Raw genomic sequence first — 19412 nt, forward strand, 5'->3', positions numbered from 1 at the left:
TAAATGACCTTTACGTTAAAACATCAATCTATACAGACACCCCGTCCAAAAGCGCAAAACCTTTTCGTTAGTGAGTAATAATCATCATGTTGCCTCCAATCGTCATTTGTTTCTCTTATCAGCAATGGAAATTGCGAATAAAAGAGCCTGGCGTGAATATATTTCGTATGAAATTATTCGTCTGCAAATGCATCAGATTCTAACATTATTTTTGCTGGCATTGGGTGGGTTTTTCAAAAAAAAAAATATGAAGAGAAAACATTTAATTTTCCAAGTTTTCCAGCCGCCTCACCATCCCAAGCAGTCACCGATCGATCATGCGGATCAGACTTGAGCCGTCTCTGGCTGGATATTGTATTCGTGGTGGACAACTCTAAAAATATGAACCTGTATAATGTATATAACACAATCTCAAACTTGTTCAATCCATTCGTGCAAATCGGAACTGGGTATGATGACCCGAGAAGTACCCGAGTCGGATTTATCACCTATAACTGGAATGCGACTGATGTGAGTTTAATAAAGTCACAGTTAATTTGCAAGGTGTTCAACAGGAGGAAAAGTACCGTAACTAGATATTTCAGGTAGCAGACTTCTACAAGTTGCAATCCTACTCCGATCTAAGCAGTCAAATTCAAGCGCTCAGTGTTACACCACTCTCCCGCGCCGATGAGACCTATATTGATACTGGACTTCAAGCGGCTATTAATATGATCAATGCTACAGGAGGACTTCGAGACAACTATAAAAAGGTTGTAGTACTATTCACCTCCAAGTATAAGTATGTTACCTAGAGTATCCTATCTAGTAGTCTATGTACTATTTCAGCTACTATCATACCTATCCAGAAGACTTGACGGATTACCTAAAGTCAACTGGAGTTACGATTATCACTGTAAACACTGGTGGGGATAGTTATACAACTCAGAGTCTTCGTGATAAAATTGCAAGCAAGGGAATGGCTTTTGCTATGTCTGATGGAAATACTACAGCGGAGTTGCAGAAGGCGGTTTTGGCAAGTGAGTTGATGTGTGATCGCAATGGAATTCGGCAAATCGGCAATTTGCCGGTTTGCCGATTTGCCGGAAATTTTCAATCCCGGCAAATTGCAGGTTCGCCGATTTGCCGGAAATTTTCAATCCCGGCAAATTGCAGGTTTGCCGATTTGCCGGAAATTTTCAATTCCGGCAAATTGTCGACTTGCCGTTTGCCGGCTATCAGATTTGCCGGAAATATTTAGAGGGATTTTGTATAAGACGAATGCACTTAAAACTGTGCAATTTTTCTCGTTTTTTCTACATATTTTCATAGAATATGCTTAATTTTCAAAATAGATTTAGGAACATTCAAAGGATGCGTTTAATTTTGCCATTTGAAATTGAAATTCTGAAACTTCCAAAACAAATAAGTACAAAACCACAATTTGCCGAAAATTTTAGGCAAATCGGAAATTTGCCGATTCGCCGATTTGCCGGAAATTTTATATTCCGGCAATTTGTCGATTTGCCGATTCGTTTGCCGCGCACCCCTGGTCAGAGTGTCTCGTTTCGGCGTGATCTACGTAGATCTACAAAAAATGCGGGGGAAGAGATGCAGCGAAGGGAGTTTTCAACTGATTTTGCATGGTTAAAAGCGTGTTGACGTCACATTTTTTGGGAAAAAAATTCCCGCATTTTTTGTAGATCAAACCGTAATGGGGCAGCCTAGTATCATACAAACTTTTTTTTCAGTCAACTGCTTCTGCCGTCCGGGATGGATGCAATATCACTACCCACTGAAATCCGATAACATTTACTCTAACTACGGTGTCTGCCTCTACCGTCCAGACAGTGCCATGACTAAATTCGCCGCTCAAAGCTATTGCCATTCCCTCACAACTAATGGATATCTTGTCAGCGAGCTTGACCAACAGAAGAGAGCGTTCAATTGGGGTAAACAATACGATGCTCTTATGCTTATTCTACAATTTTTCCAATTTTCAGACTACCTCAACTCGAAGGGAATCACAATCAACGCCTTCTACAACGGGCTCACCAACTACAACGGAACCTGGTGGTGGGATCAGCCGAGCGGCCAGCCACTGTGGCCATTGAACCCTAATTCAGGAGCACCTCCACAGCGATCCGGGTGTGTTGTAGACATGAAGTATTCTGATGGCTCGATTTCATGGACTCCGATCAGTTGCACAAGCTTTTTCCGGTTCCTATGCGAGTCCGTTGCATGTGATACGGATAATTATTGTGAATTTTGAGTACCAATGAATGAATTGTTCTTATGGATACTTGACAAAATAAAATGTAATACGGTACTCCCTAAATCTTATGTTATCTGTTGTTTTCAAATGTATGTAAATTTTTAACCACGACACTTTAGATAGCTTTTTTCTGAAAAATTGTACTGTCATAGTAGGCTCCGTGGGCTCCGATAATTGGTGTTTCAGAATGTTCCTGAAAGTTCGCCTAAATGAAAAAAAAAATTATTTCGCAGTAGGCACATCTAGGTGAACGTAGGCCTAGGTATAGCCTTCAAAAGGGGCTCCGTTTTGAATCAGTATTTTCTCTATTAGTGTTGCGTAGAATTATTCAACGTTGATAGCTCATATCTCAGTTGACATTTGTTCTTTTAAAAAATTGTAATCTGTCAAAATATTTTTTATTTCTTTTACTATTCATTGATATCTCCTAAAAATCCAATATATAACATTTTTTAGTAAATTAGTTTGGAACTTTTCAGAACATTTTACAAGTTAGGTATGTATGTACATTCGGTCACTACAATCCATTTTCTATGTATTATCTGAACTAGAATTTATACGGGCACTGCCGTACCTTTAAATTTGTACTAAACATATTGCAATTTTTTGCACCCCAGACATGCACTTCAAATAGAGAACACGTTTGTTTGTGTCTGCTCGCCGAGCACAAAGCAGAACGGCAATGTTTGCCGCCAATAAGCTACTAGTAAGAGCGTGTTGGCACATGCTTACACTCAGCCAATATTTATTTTTACTACTAACCGTGAAACTGGTTCATGTTCTATAGAGGGGTATATAAGAAAATGGAATTGTTGGGGAAGAATATCGACACTTTCAAGTCTTCTATCAATTCAATATGTTCGCTAAGTGGTAAGGATATTTAATTTTTTTTTAATTTTCACATAATTTCAATGTTTTTCAGCTTCGCCGCCGTCCTCCTCTGCGCCATGATCATTGGCTCCCAGCAACAAGTTGTTGTCCCAGCGTACTACCCATCATACTATCCATCAGTATATTCTCCATATGTTGCTGCTGCCGCCTATCCATCAGTCTGGGCATGGGGATCCAACAAGAACAAGGACGACTCGGAAGCTCCACGTGCATTCTCTAGACCAACTCTTCTCAATAATCAGAAGCCAACAAGTGCTTGAAGTGTGTGTGTGTGTGATTACGATACGATGATTTAATTTTTGTAAATTCGAATATTACAAGAACAATAAACAGTTAATCTTGCCAATTTGACTTTTTGAAATATGTACATTTTGATTAAAAAAACCGTCTTAGAATTTCTTAGAATATAGAAGAACATATTTCCTCTAATAGAATTGCACCCTACTACTTTACTTTAAAGGTGGTGTAGTCGAATTTTTTAATTGCTTTATCAGAGCTCATTGTTCAACTTTGACAGCTTATATCTCAGTTGGCGTTTGTTTTATTGGAAAATGGTCAACTGACAAAATGTTTGGTAGACGTTTTTCTATACATTCGCAGTTTAAAATTTATTGATAACTTTTAAACGAACCGAGATATATCCTTTTAAAGGTGGTGTAGATGATTTTTTTTTATTCAAAATTGTCTCAAAATTGTCTGAAAACACCGAATTTCATAGTGAAACTTCTTGAAAACTTTTCAAAAAAAAGTTATGGCGGCTCAGAAAATGACTTCATATTAGTTAAAATTTGAAATTTGACTTGTTTGACAGCGGCTGGAAACTAATTTTTTTTTAGATTTACCGTTGAATTTTGGCGTTTTCAGCTCGGTTTTGGCACTTTAAAGTCGATGGACAAGTCGGTCAAGTTTCAAATTTTAACTAATTTAAGGTCATTTTTTGAGCTGTCATAACTATTTCTTTGAAAAGTTTTCAAGAAGTTTCATTATAAAGTTCGATGTTTTCAGATAATTTTAAGTCTAAAAAACAATAAAAAATTCGACTACACCACCTTTCAAAAGATATATCTCGGTTTGTTCAAAAATTATCAATAAATTTTTACCTGCAAATATATAGAAAAACATCTAAATAATATCTTGTCAGTTGACTATTTTTTAATAAAACAAACGCCAACTGAGATATGAGCTGTCAAAGTTGGCGTGCAATACTATTAGAGGAATTACGGCAATTTTCTCCTGTATCTACTGCTGAAGTAAATTCTTGAAATTTTCGAACATCTGGGGTAATTTTGAGCATTGCTGCAGGTTCGAGCTCCTAGAAAAGAAAAAATTACAAAAATTTACAAAAATTTGTTGGCTGAGTTCCAAAATTTGGAAAAGTGAAAACTGGTTTGGCATCATTTTTTGACAGCTCCAAAAGAAATAGAATTGTTTTCCTGTTTTTTTATTCTAGTTTCGCCATAAGCTCCAGACTATGTTTTTATTGAAAATTTCACAACAAGCACGAGAATCGTCATTTGACTCCATAAACAAGCTTCCGTCACTTGGATACATTGAATGGTACCCCATGGAAACAAGGAATCATTGAATATTCAAATAACCACCACCCCACTTATTTCTCTTTTTATCCTCTTTTTTTTTTCAAAATCCCCCAACTTCAAAAATGAAGCAAATATTCCAATTTCTAATAATTCTGGCTTTCATCACTTCATCGGCATATGCTATCAAATGTCATCAATGCGGAGGCGCTGAGAAAATCCCGAAATTTGCGAAAAACGCTCTGGCGAAGCTGAATATTTCGGTGGATAGTGTAGGTTTTTTGGGAAACTTTGAGATTTGATGCATATAAATATTTTTTAGCTTTACGGGGACTGCAAAAAGACGTCTGGAAGTGATATGTGCTCCAATGGAACGTTTTGCTTGAAGCGTGCAAGTATGTAAAGTTTTGAAATTTTTGGTAGGCAGGCACGTAGGTGTTGGTAAGCATTTGGGAAGGTAGACATTCACCATGGTAGCACCCCCATCAGGTTACAAATTTTTTTGCCGGTTTGCCGATTTGGTGGAAATTTTCAATGCCGACGATCTGCCGGTTGGCCGATTTGCCGGAAATTTTTATTTTTGGCAAATTGCCGATTTGCCGTTTGCCGGATATCAGATTTGCCGAAAATGTTAAGAGGAATTTTTTATAGAACGGAAACACTTAAAACTGTGTCTTTTTGAAATGTTTTCCGTTTTTTTTTTTAATTTCAATTTTGGCAAGTGCCGAATTTGCCGGAAATTTTTAATTCCGACAAAGTGCCGATTTTTCGAAATTTCATTCCCGGCAATTTGCCGATTTGCCGATTTGCCAAACATTTTCATTCCGGCAATTTGCCGATTTGCCGATTTGCCGGAAAAATTGTTTGCCGCCCACACCCGTGTTTGTGATGGAACGCGCAAACTATAGTCAAAATTTTCAGAAGTCTACCAAATCGGTTACAGTGGTGTCAACTTGAAATGGACTACGTATACAAAAGTGAGTGTGGCTTCTTGGGTGTAACATTTGCGTGGCCGTGGAATTTTTCTAGGCCACCGTTTTTTTTTGTTTCAGGGATGTGCGACTCTCCGCGAGGACAATGACCAAATCCCAACGAACACATGTTATGAGCTCGGGCAAGTGAGCAATTCGTCGGGATACACTGCGGCAAGTACAGTAATCCTTTCAGCCTAAATTTCCAATATTCCAGAAGCGAATGGATTGCTATTGCCAGAAAGACTTTTGCAACTCGACTACAAATCTTGGCGGCTCACTTATAATGACAATTTTATTCGTTTTATCAATTTTTGTGCAATATTCTATCTAAACATAGGGAGCAAATAAAAAGAAGTTCAGACTCGTTTATAAGACCTCTTCTGAATGCTTCGGCGCTTTCGTCGCAAGACCTGCAGCTTCTTGAAACATTCACACGCGGTGCGGAGCGATTTGTGAGAATCGAGTTGTGGGAAGCAGAAGCCGCCTTCGGAGCCCTGGAATAGGATTAAGATTATAATTTCTGGGAAAGAAGCTCAATAACCTGATCCTTGCACTTTTCCGAGCATGCCATTTGTCGGGTTTCGCAAATACTTCCATCTAGTGGGGTAATGTATTCATAGCATTTGCAGCTTAAAAAAACACATTTTTTAGGTTTTGAAAACGCTCTGGTAGGCTTTCAGGGTAGGCACAAAGTTGCCTGGGTGCCTACATTTTGCCTGCTTTACTTTACCAACTACTCTATTTCGAAAGGCTATATCTCGGTTCATTTAGCAGATATTAATATACAGTCAACTACAAAATTATAGAAAAAGATATAACAAATATTTTGTTAGATGACTTTTTTTGTATAAAACAAACGTCAACTGAGATATAAGCTATCAAAGCACGTGGCTGTCCCATTACGGTTTGATCTACGTAGATCTACAAAAAATGCGGAAGAAGTAACGCAGAGTTTTCAACTGATTTTGCACCGTTAAAAACGTGCTTACGTCACATTTTTTGGGCAAAAAAACCCCGCATTTTTTGTAGATCAAACGGTAATTGGACAACCTGGCAACACGTGTCAAAGTCGAACAGTGCTATAAAACACTAATAGATAAAAATTTCTCAGAAAATACACGTGATGTCAGGCTGTCCCATGATGGTGCGATCTACAAAAAATGCGGGAATTTTTCCCCAGAAAAACCCGCAATTCTTGTAGATCAAACCGAAATGGGACACTCTGGCACCACTAAGAATACTCAGTCAAAACTCACCTGAAATTGAACCCATCCCACCCATTACAATGTCCATACCAAAAACTATCCGTCTTACACACTTCGTCACATGCTTGATGGTCGAGAAAAGTGCACGCGCCTCTGAAATATATTTATTTTTTCGATACAATTTAAAATCCCCTCATTTCCTAGAGGCACACAGTAGTGGCTATTTGATTCGGGAAGGTGTTGGCGAATGGCTAATGATCTGTTTCGTAGAGCGTTGCAATTGCAGGGTGGTTTTTGTGATTGTGATGGAGGGAAACTTGTTTCGTTTTGTTGTGGCGAAATGATGATTTTCAGAAGGTGGCAATTTGAATTTTTTTTTTAGACAAAAAGTTCGGAATTTTTCCCATGATCTTTGAAAATGTTGGGCGCAGAGATCATACTTTACTATTATTACCGTGTTTCCTCTAATAGTATTGCACCCCAACATTGACAGCTCATATCTCAGTTGCCGTTTGTTTTATTGAAAAATGGTCAACTGACAAAATATTTGTTAGATGTTTTGCTATATATTTGTAGTTGAAAATTTATTGATAACTTTTAAACGAACCGAGATATATTCTTTTAAAGTAGAGTAGTTGGGTGCAATACTATTAGAGGAAATACGGTATATAGCTTGAATATATAACTTGGAAAAAAATGGTCGAATGACAAAATACCAAAATTAGTAAATTGACAACACTCTTTGCTCAGTAGTATATAAATTTTTCGATTTCTAAAAAATGGGATTCAAAAATTGATCAATTTTGCCAAAATAAAAAAGTGGCAGCATAATTTGATAATTTTTGAATTCCCCCACAAATGAATGTCCTAAATTCGGCGTTTTCCTGCTTTTTTACATGTTTTCCAATTTCTCTCTTCGATCAAATTTTCACAAATTTTTCCGTAAAAAAAACTAGAGAACACGAGAAAAAAATATCAAATTTAATTAAAAGTTTTCATTGGAGTTTTGAAAAAAAGTCGAATTTTTTTCGGATTTTCATATTTAAATATGTAAATAAAAATATTTTAACTTTCTGAAAATAACATTACTTTTAATTGAAAGTTTTCAAAAATATGCTCAAAAACTGTCCTGAAAGTCGTAATGTGCTGATCGGTAGATTACAAATTTCATGCCAGTTTTTGAACTAGGTTTTGAAAATTTAAATAAAAAGTAAAGTTATTTTCAGAAAGGGAAATATTTTCCAATATTTAAATATAAAAATACGATAAAAATACTTTGACGAAACGAATAGAAAACGGGGATATTGTAAAATTAAATTATTAATTTTTTAAATTATTTTGTAAAATTAAATTATTAATTTTTTAAATTATTTTGTAAAATTAAATTTAAATTAAATTAAAAATTAAAAATTTCCGGAAAATTGGCAATTTGCGGTAATCTGAAATTTCCGGCAAATCAGCAAATTGCGGGAATTGAAAGTTTCCGGCAAATCGGCAAACTGTCGAAATTAAACATTTCCGGCATATCGTCAAATTGCCGGGATTGAAAATTTCCGGCAAATCAGCGAATGGCCTGAATCGAAAATTTCTGTCAAATAGGCAATTGCGGGAATCGAAAATTCCCGCAATTCGACCAATTGCCGGAATTGAAAATTTTCCGCGAATTGGCAAATTGGCAGAATTGGAAATTTCCGGCAAATCAGCAAATTGCCGGAGTTGCCAAGGTGCCACCCGCGATATGTCGGCTTCTATGAAAAAGTTTCCAATTTTTTAATTATAGATAGTGTAAACCCCACATATTCTCAATTGAAACTTTACTTCTAGAATCTTTAGTTTTTGATGAATGTACATATACCTATATGCCTAGATCATTCCAGCAATACCTAACAGTTTTCAATTTCCAATTACAGTTTCCTCCATTGTACCCCCATTTCAAGTAGATCAAAAGTCATGTGGTCTAGTTGTATTCTTTGTGAGATGACTAAACCTCATTTCGTTGTGGGGTGTCATAAAAATTTTGAACACACACACGCTGGCGAAGAGCGGAAGCAATGACCATTTAAAACCTCCAGTTTTCTCCCGGTATTGGAGGAAAAACGGTTTCCTATTCCCCCCTGATAATTGCAAAATGGGAATGACAAAAGTGAAGATTTTGCACGTTTTTTTCTTGGGACAGGAGGGTTTTCGAATGGTGGGCCACTTGAAATTAAATCAAAGGTCATACTGAACAACTGGACACTTATGGGGGATGTGGGGGAAAGGAACTTGTAGATGATTTTGTTTTATAGGTCAATTTAGAAAAAACCTATTAAGGCCTGCCTGCCTGCCTACTCGGCGTTTGCTTTGCGTTTTTACATGATTGTTTGGCGCTTTTTGCACTGATCAAATTTTTTTGCCGATTTGCCGAACGGAAATTGTTGCCCACCTCCAAAGGGAAAATTGGCAATTTGCCGGAATTGAATCGAAAATTTTTGGCAAATTGCCGGAATTGAATATTCCGGCAAATTGGCAACTTGCCGGAATTGAAAATTTTTGGCAAATTGCTGGAATTGGATATTCCGGAAAATTGGCAAATTGTCGGGAATGAAAATTTCCAGCAAATTGGCAAATCGCAGGAAATGAAAAAATCCGGCAAATCGGCAGTTGCCGGAATCGAAAATTTTCGGCAAATCAGCAAATTGCCGGAATTTAAAATTTCCGGAAAGGTGGCAAATTGCCGGAATTGAAAATTTCCGGCAAATTACCGGAATTCAAAATTTTTGGCAAAGTGCCGGAACTGAACATTTCTGGTAAATTGCTGTAAATGAAAATTTCCGGCAAATCGGCAAATTGGTGGAATTAAAAATTTCCTGCAAATTTTTTAAAAAGTGTTTCCGTCTTATAAAAATCCCTCCAAACACTTCCGGCAAACAGCAAATTGTCAACTTGCCGAAAATTAAAGTTTCAGGCAAATCAGCAAACCGGCAAATTGCCGATTCGCCAAGTTTGTCGACAAAAAAATTTGCCTCTCTAAACACTTCCGGCAAATTGATATCCGGCAAACGGTAAATAGACAATTTGCCGAAAATGAAAATTTCAGGCAAATCGGCAAACCGGCAAATTGTCGATTTACCGAATACAGTATACGAATGAAGAACTCTGAGTGTCTAAAATTGGAATTGACACGTATCACAAACCCTAAAGTCACTACTATCAATAAAGTAAAGTTCAACTTGATCGTAGTTATACTTCTGTGTGTCGGAATCTATCCCATGACTAATACTACTACTACTACTACTACACTATTATTCCAAAACTAACCTGACCCTGAACGGCTGCAACGAGAGAAGAAACGCGAAAAATAGGAAAAGCATTTTTCTTTTCAGAGTGACAGAGAGAGAGAAAGATACTTCTTCTACTCTGTACTGAATTGACGACGCCGAAATATGTCGGACTGTGTCCCCCGTCTGAGAAAAGAACAGAAGATGGGGCGGTGCTTACTATTAGGGGGAAGGGGTATGAATGATACTTGTAAAAGGGGAAATTGATGGGGGGAAAAAGAAAATGGAGAGAGTGAAAGTCTATGGTGGAATAAATAAAGGAAATGATTAGTATTTAGAATTCCTTAATTTGAAAGAAAACTTGCCATTTCGCCTGAAAAGTCGATAAAAATAAGCGAAACATCCCAAAAAAACTGAAAATTCATTTTTTTAAGCCAATTAATCCATTTAATTTGAATTTCGCGCGGAATTGAGTTTGGCGGATTCTCGGCCGTGTACTCCACTCGGACAATCATTTAATTAGGCAATTCTTCGTATTTTATCATCATTTTTCTGTTTTTCAGTTGAAAATTGATGATTTAGAACATAAAATCTTTAATTTATAAGAAATTCAGCTATTTTATTTTGTTTAAAAGTAGAAACAGCGTGAAAAACACGATATTCTTTGGTAAATGCCTAAAAATCTACTAAAATTCGAAAAAATTGATTTTGTTCGTATTTTATCACGGGATTTGTGTTTTTTTTTTCTGTTTCTTAATCTTAAAACAAATAAAAAGACGTTTTTTTTTAATAAATTAAATATTTTAATGTTCTAAACCATCAATTTTCCACTGAAAAACAGAAGAAATCATGATAAAATACGTAGAATTCCCAAATTAAATGATTGTCCGAGCGGAGTAAACGAGAATTCATAAAACTCGTTTCTGCTTTCTATTAAAATTTGTGAGTTCTTTGGATTTCGCGGTCTATATTTTCCTTATAGCTTAAAAGATTTGCTTTTTTTAAACAAAAATGGTCATATACGCCCAGTTGTATTTATTGTTAAATCAGAACAAGTGGAATTGGTAACCGATATTATTGTAAACATTAAAATGTGGGAAAACTGGGTGAAATCGTCATTGAACGGGGGGTGATGGAGAAATTGGGAAGACAGGCGATATACATATATCAATATAATTATTCTCCCTTGTACATGAGCCAGATTTGCGGAGACTCGATGTAGACTTGTGAAGCTTCTTCGGTAACATAGCACGAGTGCTCGGCCAACATGTGATCCTTGATATCGTTCCAGTGTTGACATTTGAGCTGGCACACGGAGCACATGTAGCCATGATGTTCCTGAAAGAAATTTATATGCTTTTTTGAAAATTCCGCGCAAGAATATTTGTTACCTTCGTATGCTCTTCCATCTGAAGATATCTGCTAGCTCTAAAGTCGCACACCGTGCACTCAAACTTCAGGATTCCGGTGTGAACACGCTCGTGAATAGTGACAGCTGTATCCGAAATGAAGAATTCCTCGCAGAAATGACATTGGAACGTTCGCGAGAAGACATGAGCCATTTTGCGATGCTTTCGCAGCTTTCTTGGCGTCAAGAACTTCTGATTGCAGTCTGGGCAGCGGAAACCGGAATGGTAGCCACGATGGAACTTGGTGCGGTGTCGGAACAGACGGTAGCCATTGCACATGTTACGGATCGGACGACAATCGAGACAGAGATATGTGAGATCACAGTCATGAGTTGGAAGATCAGCGGCCGATGGAAGACACTTGAAGCAGTGAAGACATTGAACGAACTCGGCGCATTCTGGATGCTTCTTCGTGAGGTGGTTGTTGAATGAGATGTCGTTTCGGAATCGTTTATCGCAGAAAGGGCATTGAGGGGAACGCTGGAAAAGTTTAATTTAGACTTTTTAAGAAATTATTTTAAAAGTGGAAATTGCTTTAAAGTACGCCTATGGTATCACAACAACCGAATATCATGACTAAAAAATTCTTTTAAAAAATCGAAATTTTATATGATTTTTAGAAAATTGAAAAATCTCAGTTTTTGCCTAATTCCTATTTGAATTACCGTCAACTGGATTTGTTCGATGGAGCGCGCTTGCACGTTTATAAATTTATTTATTTTATTTTTTGTTATTTTCCACCGATTTTTAATGTTTTCGGTGTATTTTTGCTTGAATTTTAGAGAAAAAGTCAAAATACATGCAACTTTTCGATTAAAAAAGCACGCTTACAGGCGTAGATCATTGAAATTAATTAATTCAGGTTCGAAATCGTTCAAAATCGTTACTTTGTCATTTTTACGCCTGTAAGCGTGCTTTTCAATCGAAAATTAGCTTTTATTTTGACTTTTTCTCTAAAATTCAAGCAAAATTACACCGAGAACATTAAAAATCGGTGGAAAATAACAAAAAATAAAATAAATTAATTAAAAAACGTGCAAGCGCGCTCCATCGAACAAATCCAATTGGCGGTAATTTAAATAGGAATTAGGCAAAAACTGAGATTTTTTCGATTTTCAAAAAATCATATAAAATTTAGAATAATTTTTTATCATGATATTCGGTCATTGTGGTACCATAGGCATGTTTTACAGCAATTTCCCCACTGACGCTACTCCACCTTTAAAGAATTAGAATTTCAAACAGATTTTTCTCTACAAAATGGCATATTTTTCGAACCTGAAATCGAAAAACTGACGATTCTAATACATTTTTTAAAAAACTGTAGTGACTCCTTTCTGTAAAATCTTCAGTTTTGGGCCAAATTTCATAATTTTACACATTTTCAACTCGTATGATTCCTCTCAACAAAATTATGAATCAAAAAAATTCGGAAAGAGTTTCTATATAGGCCAACAATAGCCAAAAACTGCTGTCCCAGCTAATCGAGCTCCCACGAATTCAGGAGTTTGTGAGGTGTCGTTCCAGTAATTATGAACACTCCAGGACATCGTGTTTATTACCTTCTTAAGATATGGAAATTTCTTTCTAAGCGCATCCATTGGGTACATGAGACCTCCGTAACGATTCAGTCGTGGGATGTGTCCTTGACTGTTCTCACCCGGCAACGGGATCGAGTCCACTTCCAGATTGTTCGATGTCGCCTCAATTTCCGACTCTGGAGGAATGAATCCGCCACTCACAAGCTCTTCGATTCGGTTACGCTCTCTCTCCAGTTCACCCATATAATCAGCCATTTCACGTTGATTTTCCAAAAATGCAATGTAGGCTTTCGGGTGGGAATCTCTGAGATGTCGCTCGAGAAGGCTCATCTCACCGAAACGATTTTTGCAGACTTTGCATCGGAACATGCTTTTACGGACGGCATTTCGAATTTCATCGATGCTCAGTGAGGACGCAGGAACCATGTTGAGATCCGGAGCACAAAAGTCTTGCTGCTCTGAAAATTATAAATTTTCTTTTTTTCCAAATATTGGTTCAAAATTGGACTCAAAATTGCCTAAAAATACCGAATTTCATGATGAAACTTCTTGAAAACTTCTCAAAAAAAAGTTATGACGGCTCAAAAACTGGCCTAAAATTAGTTAAAATTTGAAATTTGACTTGTCAGCGCTGCCAGCTGGAAACTAATATTTTTGAAATCACCGTCAAATTTTGAGTATTTTATGTAATTATCTTTCGTTTTTAACTCTGATTTAGGTATTTTAAAGTCGATGAACGGCGAGATTTTTAAATTTTTTTAAACCAAATCTCGCGGTCCATCGACTTTAAAATACCGAAATCGTGTTGAAAACGCAAGATAATTACATTTTATACCCAAAATTTGACGGTGATTTCAAAAACAAAAATTGTTTCCAGCTGACAGCGCTGACAAGTAAAATTTTAAGTTTTAACTACTTTTAGGCCATTTTTTGAGCCGTCATAACTTGTTTTTGGGAAGTTTTCAAGTTTCATTATATAAATCGGTGTTTTCAGACAATTTCGAGTCTACTCCACCTTTAAATGACAAATTTCTGAAATCCTTACTTTGTCGAACTATACACTTGTCAAGTTCGGCAGATGGATCGATGAAATTCAGTGCAGCTCGGTTTTCGCGAAGCTTTTTGATTGGTCTTCCATCCCCGCCGAGAATGATTCGTTCTTTATGAATTTTCGGCGGATTTCTGAGGCTCGCAAGAAGCTCGCCGACTCCGGTGAGCTTTTTTCGTGGGCAACACACGTCATTTCTTCCAGAATCGTTGGCTTCAGCTACTGTTTCCTTTTTCATGCATTCTTGAAGGAAGTGCTCTTGAATACGACGAATCTGTTGAGCATCCTGAGCGTTGAATGATGCAATAATCTGCTGTTCCTTTTCGTCTTGGCAATCCCTATGTTCCGCATGATCATCTTCCGAGACTGCATCTATCAAGAAATCATTAGAAGAGAATAATACAAGAGAAATAAATATCAAATAGTGATAATAACTAGGTTTCTTGGAACCAAATATAGAAATCAAGTTAACAAAATTTCGTTATTTTTGTTTTTTTATTAGGTTAACAATAGAAAAAAATATAATGATTACGTGAATCTTCACGATCGACAATCTCCGGCGCCTTCATTGTTTCTCGTTGCTTGTCCTGATTGTTCCTGTAATTAATTGCATTATTGAAGGAAATTTTAAGATTTCAAATAACGAAATTGAACACGGGTCTGGAAAAATAGAGGCGAAACGAAGAAATATGAACATTTCGAAATAATGCAACAATCTCATGTGACTCCTGATGAAGAGGGTATTTGAAGTGCAAAATAGAGCGCAAGTGCACTTTTTTAATTTTTCTCTTAAAAATAGCTATTTTTGTTTAATTCTAGAGTTTTAATTATAAAAAGAAAAGCAAAATTCAATAAAGGTTCTCTTCGAAAAAATAAATTGTTCGGGTGGATTTACGGTAAACAAGGCGCATTGCGTTAAGGCGGAGTGTCGTTGTGCTCGGGTCTCGCAGCGAAAGTCACCTACAGTAACCCAGAATTTTAGGATGACCGCGATTTTCAATTTCGTTTTTTCTTTTCGCGTTTTTTCGCGGAAATGTTTGTTTTTGATGCTCGTTTTGTGTTTTTGTGTTGTATTTTTGTTGCTTTTTTCGCATTTTTCTATACGTTAAGTCTTATTTCGTCTTGAATTTTAAATTTACAGGTAATAGTTACAAAATCGAGAAGGATGCCAGCTCTTCCTCCAGTCTACACGCCTTCTGGAGCTCCATCGAGCGTCCACGCACCACCTGCCGTTCCACCAGTTCCAGTTCCGACTCAACCGTTAAGATCGGAGTATCAAACGTCTAACGACGCTTGCATCAAGAGACTGGAAGAGCTTAATGTACGTTTAGTTTAATTGATTTTTTTTTCAAACCTAATTTGTTAAATTTCAGATTGCTCCTGCTGCAAAGCTCTATCCAACACCTACTGAACCAGGAAAGTGTGGCGTCGAGGCCGAAATACAGACCAACGTATTCGGAATCGAGATGCACCAGGATTCGTTGTTCTATCAGTACAGCGTGAACATCACGACGGAGCTGAAAAACGGGAAAGAAGTTACCTTCACTAAGAAGGGGAAGGATGAGTGAGTTTACCACATGATTTATATTTTTCTCATAATATGTTCCAGCTTCGTCGTTACTGAGAGACACGACAAGTGCTGTGCGATTCTGTTCCGCGCGCTGGGTGACTATGAGGAGTTCTTCAAAACGTCTGATAGCTGCCTCATCTACGATGGTCAAAGCATTCTGTTCTCAAACGTGGATCTTTTCCAAGGGTTCAGAGAAGGCGCAGTAAAGGTAAATAAATTAAATCTCGGCCAATGTTATTCCGAATATTTCAGACCAAGTACATGCAGCTTGATGGCGGAGAAATGGATCATAAGGATCTCAAATCGTTGCCGTGTATTAAGCTGGAGGTGTTCCCGACTAAAAACCCAGCGGTCAAGTTCACACGAGAAGCCGTAGCAAGACGAGCAACGGACTCAAACCTCGATTCTGTCAGCTTGGCTTACCAACAGATCCTGGAACTCGCTCTCACTCAACCATGTCTTCGCAACACTGCGAGATACGTTGTTTTCGATCATGGAAAAATGTTTTTCATTGATCCACTCGGTGAAGGATTCGAGAAATGCGACGTTGTGGACGTTGGGGATGGGAAGCAAGTTGTACCAGGACTCAAGAAGACGATCAACTTCATCGAAGGACCCTACGGCAGAGGACGGAGTAATCCATCAGTTGTCATTGACGGTTGGTATTCAAAATAGTAATATCATAGTTATTTCTTGTTTTTCAGGGATGAAGGTCGCTTTCCATAAGAATCAGCCAATTCTCGACAAACTGAAGGAGATAACTACGCAGCCTGTGGAACACGGCCTGAAGGGACTCGAAAAGGACCGCTGCGCAGCCGTCATCAAAGGGCTCGACTGCTATTCTACATATGGCGGTCGTGAACGTCATCACAAGATCGAGGGAATCCATCACGAAGGGGCTCGAAATGCTCGTTTCGAGCTCAACGACGGTGGAAGCTGCACTGTAGCTCAATATTTCGAAGACGTATACAACATCACTCTTCGCTATCCAGACACAAATCTCATCGTTTCCAAGGAGAGAGGAAATATAAACTTCTACCCGATGGAATTGTTGAAGATCAGCTCTCATCAACGCGTTCAGATCCCGCAGCTAACCAGTGCCCAGAGTCAGAAGACAACGAAGGAAAGTGCTGTTTTACCTGACGTTCGCCAGCGTCTGATCTTGACGGGAAAAAATGCGGCGCAAATCTCATCGGACAACGAGGTTCTCGGTAAAATGGGCGTCTCGGTGTGCGAAGATCCGCTCATGGTCAAAGGACGCTCAATTCCTGCGGTGAAGTTGGCAAACGCTGAAATTGGAGCCAATCCAATCAATGTCAAGGACAACAAGTGGCGTGCCAACCGCTTCACTCGACCAGCCACGGCGCCGAATGTGTGGGCGATGTATGTTGTCGGTACCGCATCAACTCGCATAACTTTGGATACTCTGAAGTAAGACTGGCAATATAGTTTCATATCTCATTTTTTTCGTTTCAGGAAATTCGCAGATGAGTTCGCGGCTATGTGCAAGTCAAAAGGTGTCAACATGCCTGCTCCTGCTGACATTTCGCTCATCCATATGGATGCCATCGAGAGTCGTCTGTACGACGCAACGAAAGCCAATTGCACATTCGTTTTCATCATAACGGATGATTCAATCACTACACTCCATCGTATGTTACATTGTTTATTATATTTGTCCATATTTCCGTCTTTCAGAGCGTTACAAAATGATTGAGAAGGATACGAAGATGATCGTTCAAGACATGAAGCTATCCAAGGCGTTGAGTGTTATCAATGCAGGAAAGAGGCTAACTCTCGAGAACGTGATCAACAAGACCAATGTGAAGTTGGGAGGTTCCAACTATGTTTTCGTGGACGCCAAGAAGTACCAGATTTTTTTTTGCGAAATTTATATTCATTTATTATTCCTTCAGGCAGCTCGACTCTCATCTGATCATCGGAGTTGGGATTTCCGCCCCACCTGCTGGAACCAAGTATGCCATGGAGAACAAAGGAGTTCTAAACCCCAATGTCATCGGCTATGCGTACAATGCACAGCACAATCAGGAGTTCAGTGGAGACTTCGTGTTAAACTCTGCCAGCCAAGATGTGAGTTTCCATTTAAGAATATTCTCATCCGATTTGATTTCAGACTCTTGCGCCGATTGAGGATATTGTGATGCACTCGCTCAACGAATACCAGAAGTTTCATGATGGCGGTCTTCCGAGACGCGTCATTGTCTACCGAACAGGAACAAGCGAGGGAAATCATGGATCAATCATGGCCTACGAGATTCCTCTTGCTCGTGCTGCTATGAGAGATTTCTCACCTGATATTCAACTTGTATACATTGTGGTGTCAAAGGATCACAGCTTCAGATTCTTCAAGCCCGATTTGGTTAGTAGTTTTGCATCAAAATAACTTTGTATATTTTCAGGCAAGTCTAGCTTCCCGTCCACAAGCGACTTCCAGCACCGCAAGCAGGCATTCTGCAATGCCAGCCGCCCCAAAAGCATGGGATCTGAATATTGCACCCGGTATTTTGGTCGATTCCATCGTGACAAATCCGGCTTGCAAGCAGTTTTTCCTGAATTCCCACATCACTCTGCAAGGAACTGCGAAGACTCCATTGTACACAGTTCTCGCCGATGACGCCAAAGTCAGCATGACAGCTTTGGAGGATATCACGTACAAGCTGTGCCATCTTCACCAGATCGTTGGACTTCCGACGTCGCTTCCAACTCCATTGTACGTCGCCAACGAGTACGCCAAGAGAGGACGCAATCTGTGGAACGAGGCAGTGTAAGTTTTGCATTAGCGGATTCTTTGGAAAAATGTTTTTGTTTTCAGGGCCTTGAACAACGTTCCAACTGTTTCTGGCCCGGAAGCAGATCGTCTCAAGGAGTTGACCAAGAGCATCTGCTACAAAGCGTCCGGAGATCTCACGGGTCGTCGTGTCAACGCATGATCACTTTCAACAAGGCAAACTTTGTTTCTTTAACCACCTCAACCCTTCCCTGCTGTTCCATTATTTCCTTGTCCCTATTGCAATTGTTTTTGAACAACTAATAACCCTTTCCCACCTGTACCATTTCACATTGTTACTCTTACACCACGTTTATAACCGCATAGTTTTCCCAATGTATTAATATTGCCCATTCTTGTTATATCATACTTATATTGTCCCCTGTTATTCACTTCCCTTGTCAAATATTTCCTTTTTTCAGCAACTTGTCATCGCAATTTCTTTTCTCGTTGAAATTACGCTGACAAGTGTGCTCTGTGGCCTTTTTCTTTTTTTTTTTCATTTGTTTTCTTGTACTAACTTCTCGAAACATCAGAAGATGTTTCGAGAATTTAGTTTTGAATACTAATATAGGCACTGAAAACTTAATAAAAGTTGATAGCCGTCGAAATTGGTTTTTGTTCTATTTTTGAATTTTCCGGGTCGGCTTGGCATCAGGGATGTTCAAGAAATTTTTTTTTGCAAGAAACAAGAAATTTGCATAAAACATTGCAAGAAAAAGCGCAAAAAATGAAAGAAATTTCAAGACATGGAAAACAGTTAAACTTTTTTCAAATGTTAAGATATAGGTTAAAGTAGTCGATTATAAATACGATTTAACCTAATAGGCGACTCCTGGAAGTAAGTTTCAGCCGAAAACTATGAAATTATTGCAATTTCCAAATTTCTACGATTTGTCAAATTTCCATGTCCAATTTTTAACGATTTGAAACATTT

The 19412-nt window shown here is 38.2% G+C and overlaps 6 protein-coding genes across 7 annotated transcripts; 4 read left to right on the top strand and 2 right to left on the bottom strand.

The window, feature by feature from the left end:
* Positions 1–103: 103 nt before the first annotated feature.
* Positions 104–2350, top strand: clec-66 (C-type lectin domain-containing protein). Its single transcript, NM_064345.6, has 6 exons — positions 104–224; positions 284–510; positions 585–781; positions 829–1019; positions 1731–1931; positions 1983–2350. The coding sequence occupies exons 1-6, from the start codon at positions 125–127 to the stop codon at positions 2249–2251; spliced, it is 1185 nt and encodes a 394-aa protein (NP_496746.1). The 5' UTR covers positions 104–124; the 3' UTR covers positions 2252–2350.
* A 725-nt stretch (positions 2351–3075) lies between these two features.
* nspb-11 (DUF1459 domain-containing protein) lies at positions 3076–3489 on the top strand. The gene is made up of 2 exons (NM_064346.2): positions 3076–3124; positions 3177–3489. The coding sequence occupies exons 1-2, from the start codon at positions 3111–3113 to the stop codon at positions 3403–3405; spliced, it is 243 nt and encodes an 80-aa protein (NP_496747.1). The 5' UTR covers positions 3076–3110; the 3' UTR covers positions 3406–3489.
* Positions 3490–4784: 1295 nt separating this feature from the next.
* ddn-2 (Protein sleepless) lies at positions 4785–6022 on the top strand. Its single transcript, NM_064347.5, has 5 exons — positions 4785–4952; positions 5003–5075; positions 5602–5657; positions 5733–5825; positions 5869–6022. The coding sequence occupies exons 1-5, from the start codon at positions 4806–4808 to the stop codon at positions 5983–5985; spliced, it is 486 nt and encodes a 161-aa protein (NP_496748.2). The 5' UTR covers positions 4785–4805; the 3' UTR covers positions 5986–6022.
* spig-16 (Knottin scorpion toxin-like domain-containing protein) lies at positions 5935–10309 on the bottom strand. The gene is made up of 4 exons (NM_064348.8): positions 10160–10309; positions 6911–7012; positions 6196–6283; positions 5935–6148 (listed from the first exon to the last, which is right to left on the bottom strand). Exons 1-4 carry the CDS (start codon positions 10210–10212, stop codon positions 6011–6013), a joined length of 381 nt encoding a protein of 126 aa, NP_496749.1. The 5' UTR covers positions 10213–10309; the 3' UTR covers positions 5935–6010.
* Positions 10310–11139: 830 nt separating this feature from the next.
* F58G1.2 (C2H2-type domain-containing protein) lies at positions 11140–14686 on the bottom strand (the record flags this gene model as incomplete). 2 transcript variants are annotated; one of them, NM_001267429.3, is made up of 5 exons in its annotated part: positions 11296–11457; positions 11511–12008; positions 13091–13527; positions 14115–14483; positions 14650–14686. In NM_001267429.3, 5 exons carry the CDS (start codon positions 14684–14686, stop codon positions 11296–11298), a joined length of 1503 nt encoding a protein of 500 aa, NP_001254358.1. The 2 variants fall into 2 exon arrangements, with proteins under 2 accessions (NP_001254359.1, NP_001254358.1); NM_001267430.4 differs by lacking the exon at positions 14650–14686 and having other exon boundaries at positions 11140–11457; positions 14115–14489.
* Positions 14687–15256: 570 nt separating this feature from the next.
* On the top strand, positions 15257–19083 carry wago-4 (Argonaute protein wago-4). Its single transcript, NM_064350.6, has 11 exons — positions 15257–15438; positions 15491–15681; positions 15727–15895; positions 15940–16345; positions 16392–17118; positions 17164–17339; positions 17386–17554; positions 17604–17778; positions 17822–18067; positions 18108–18472; positions 18521–19083. Exons 1-11 carry the CDS (start codon positions 15283–15285, stop codon positions 18636–18638), a joined length of 2898 nt encoding a protein of 965 aa, NP_496751.1. The 5' UTR covers positions 15257–15282; the 3' UTR covers positions 18639–19083.
* The last annotated feature ends 329 nt before the right edge of the window (positions 19084–19412 follow it).

Source organism: Caenorhabditis elegans, chromosome II (genome assembly GCF_000002985.6).
Source record: "Caenorhabditis elegans chromosome II".
Lineage (NCBI taxonomy): Eukaryota > Metazoa > Nematoda > Chromadorea > Rhabditida > Rhabditidae > Caenorhabditis > Caenorhabditis elegans.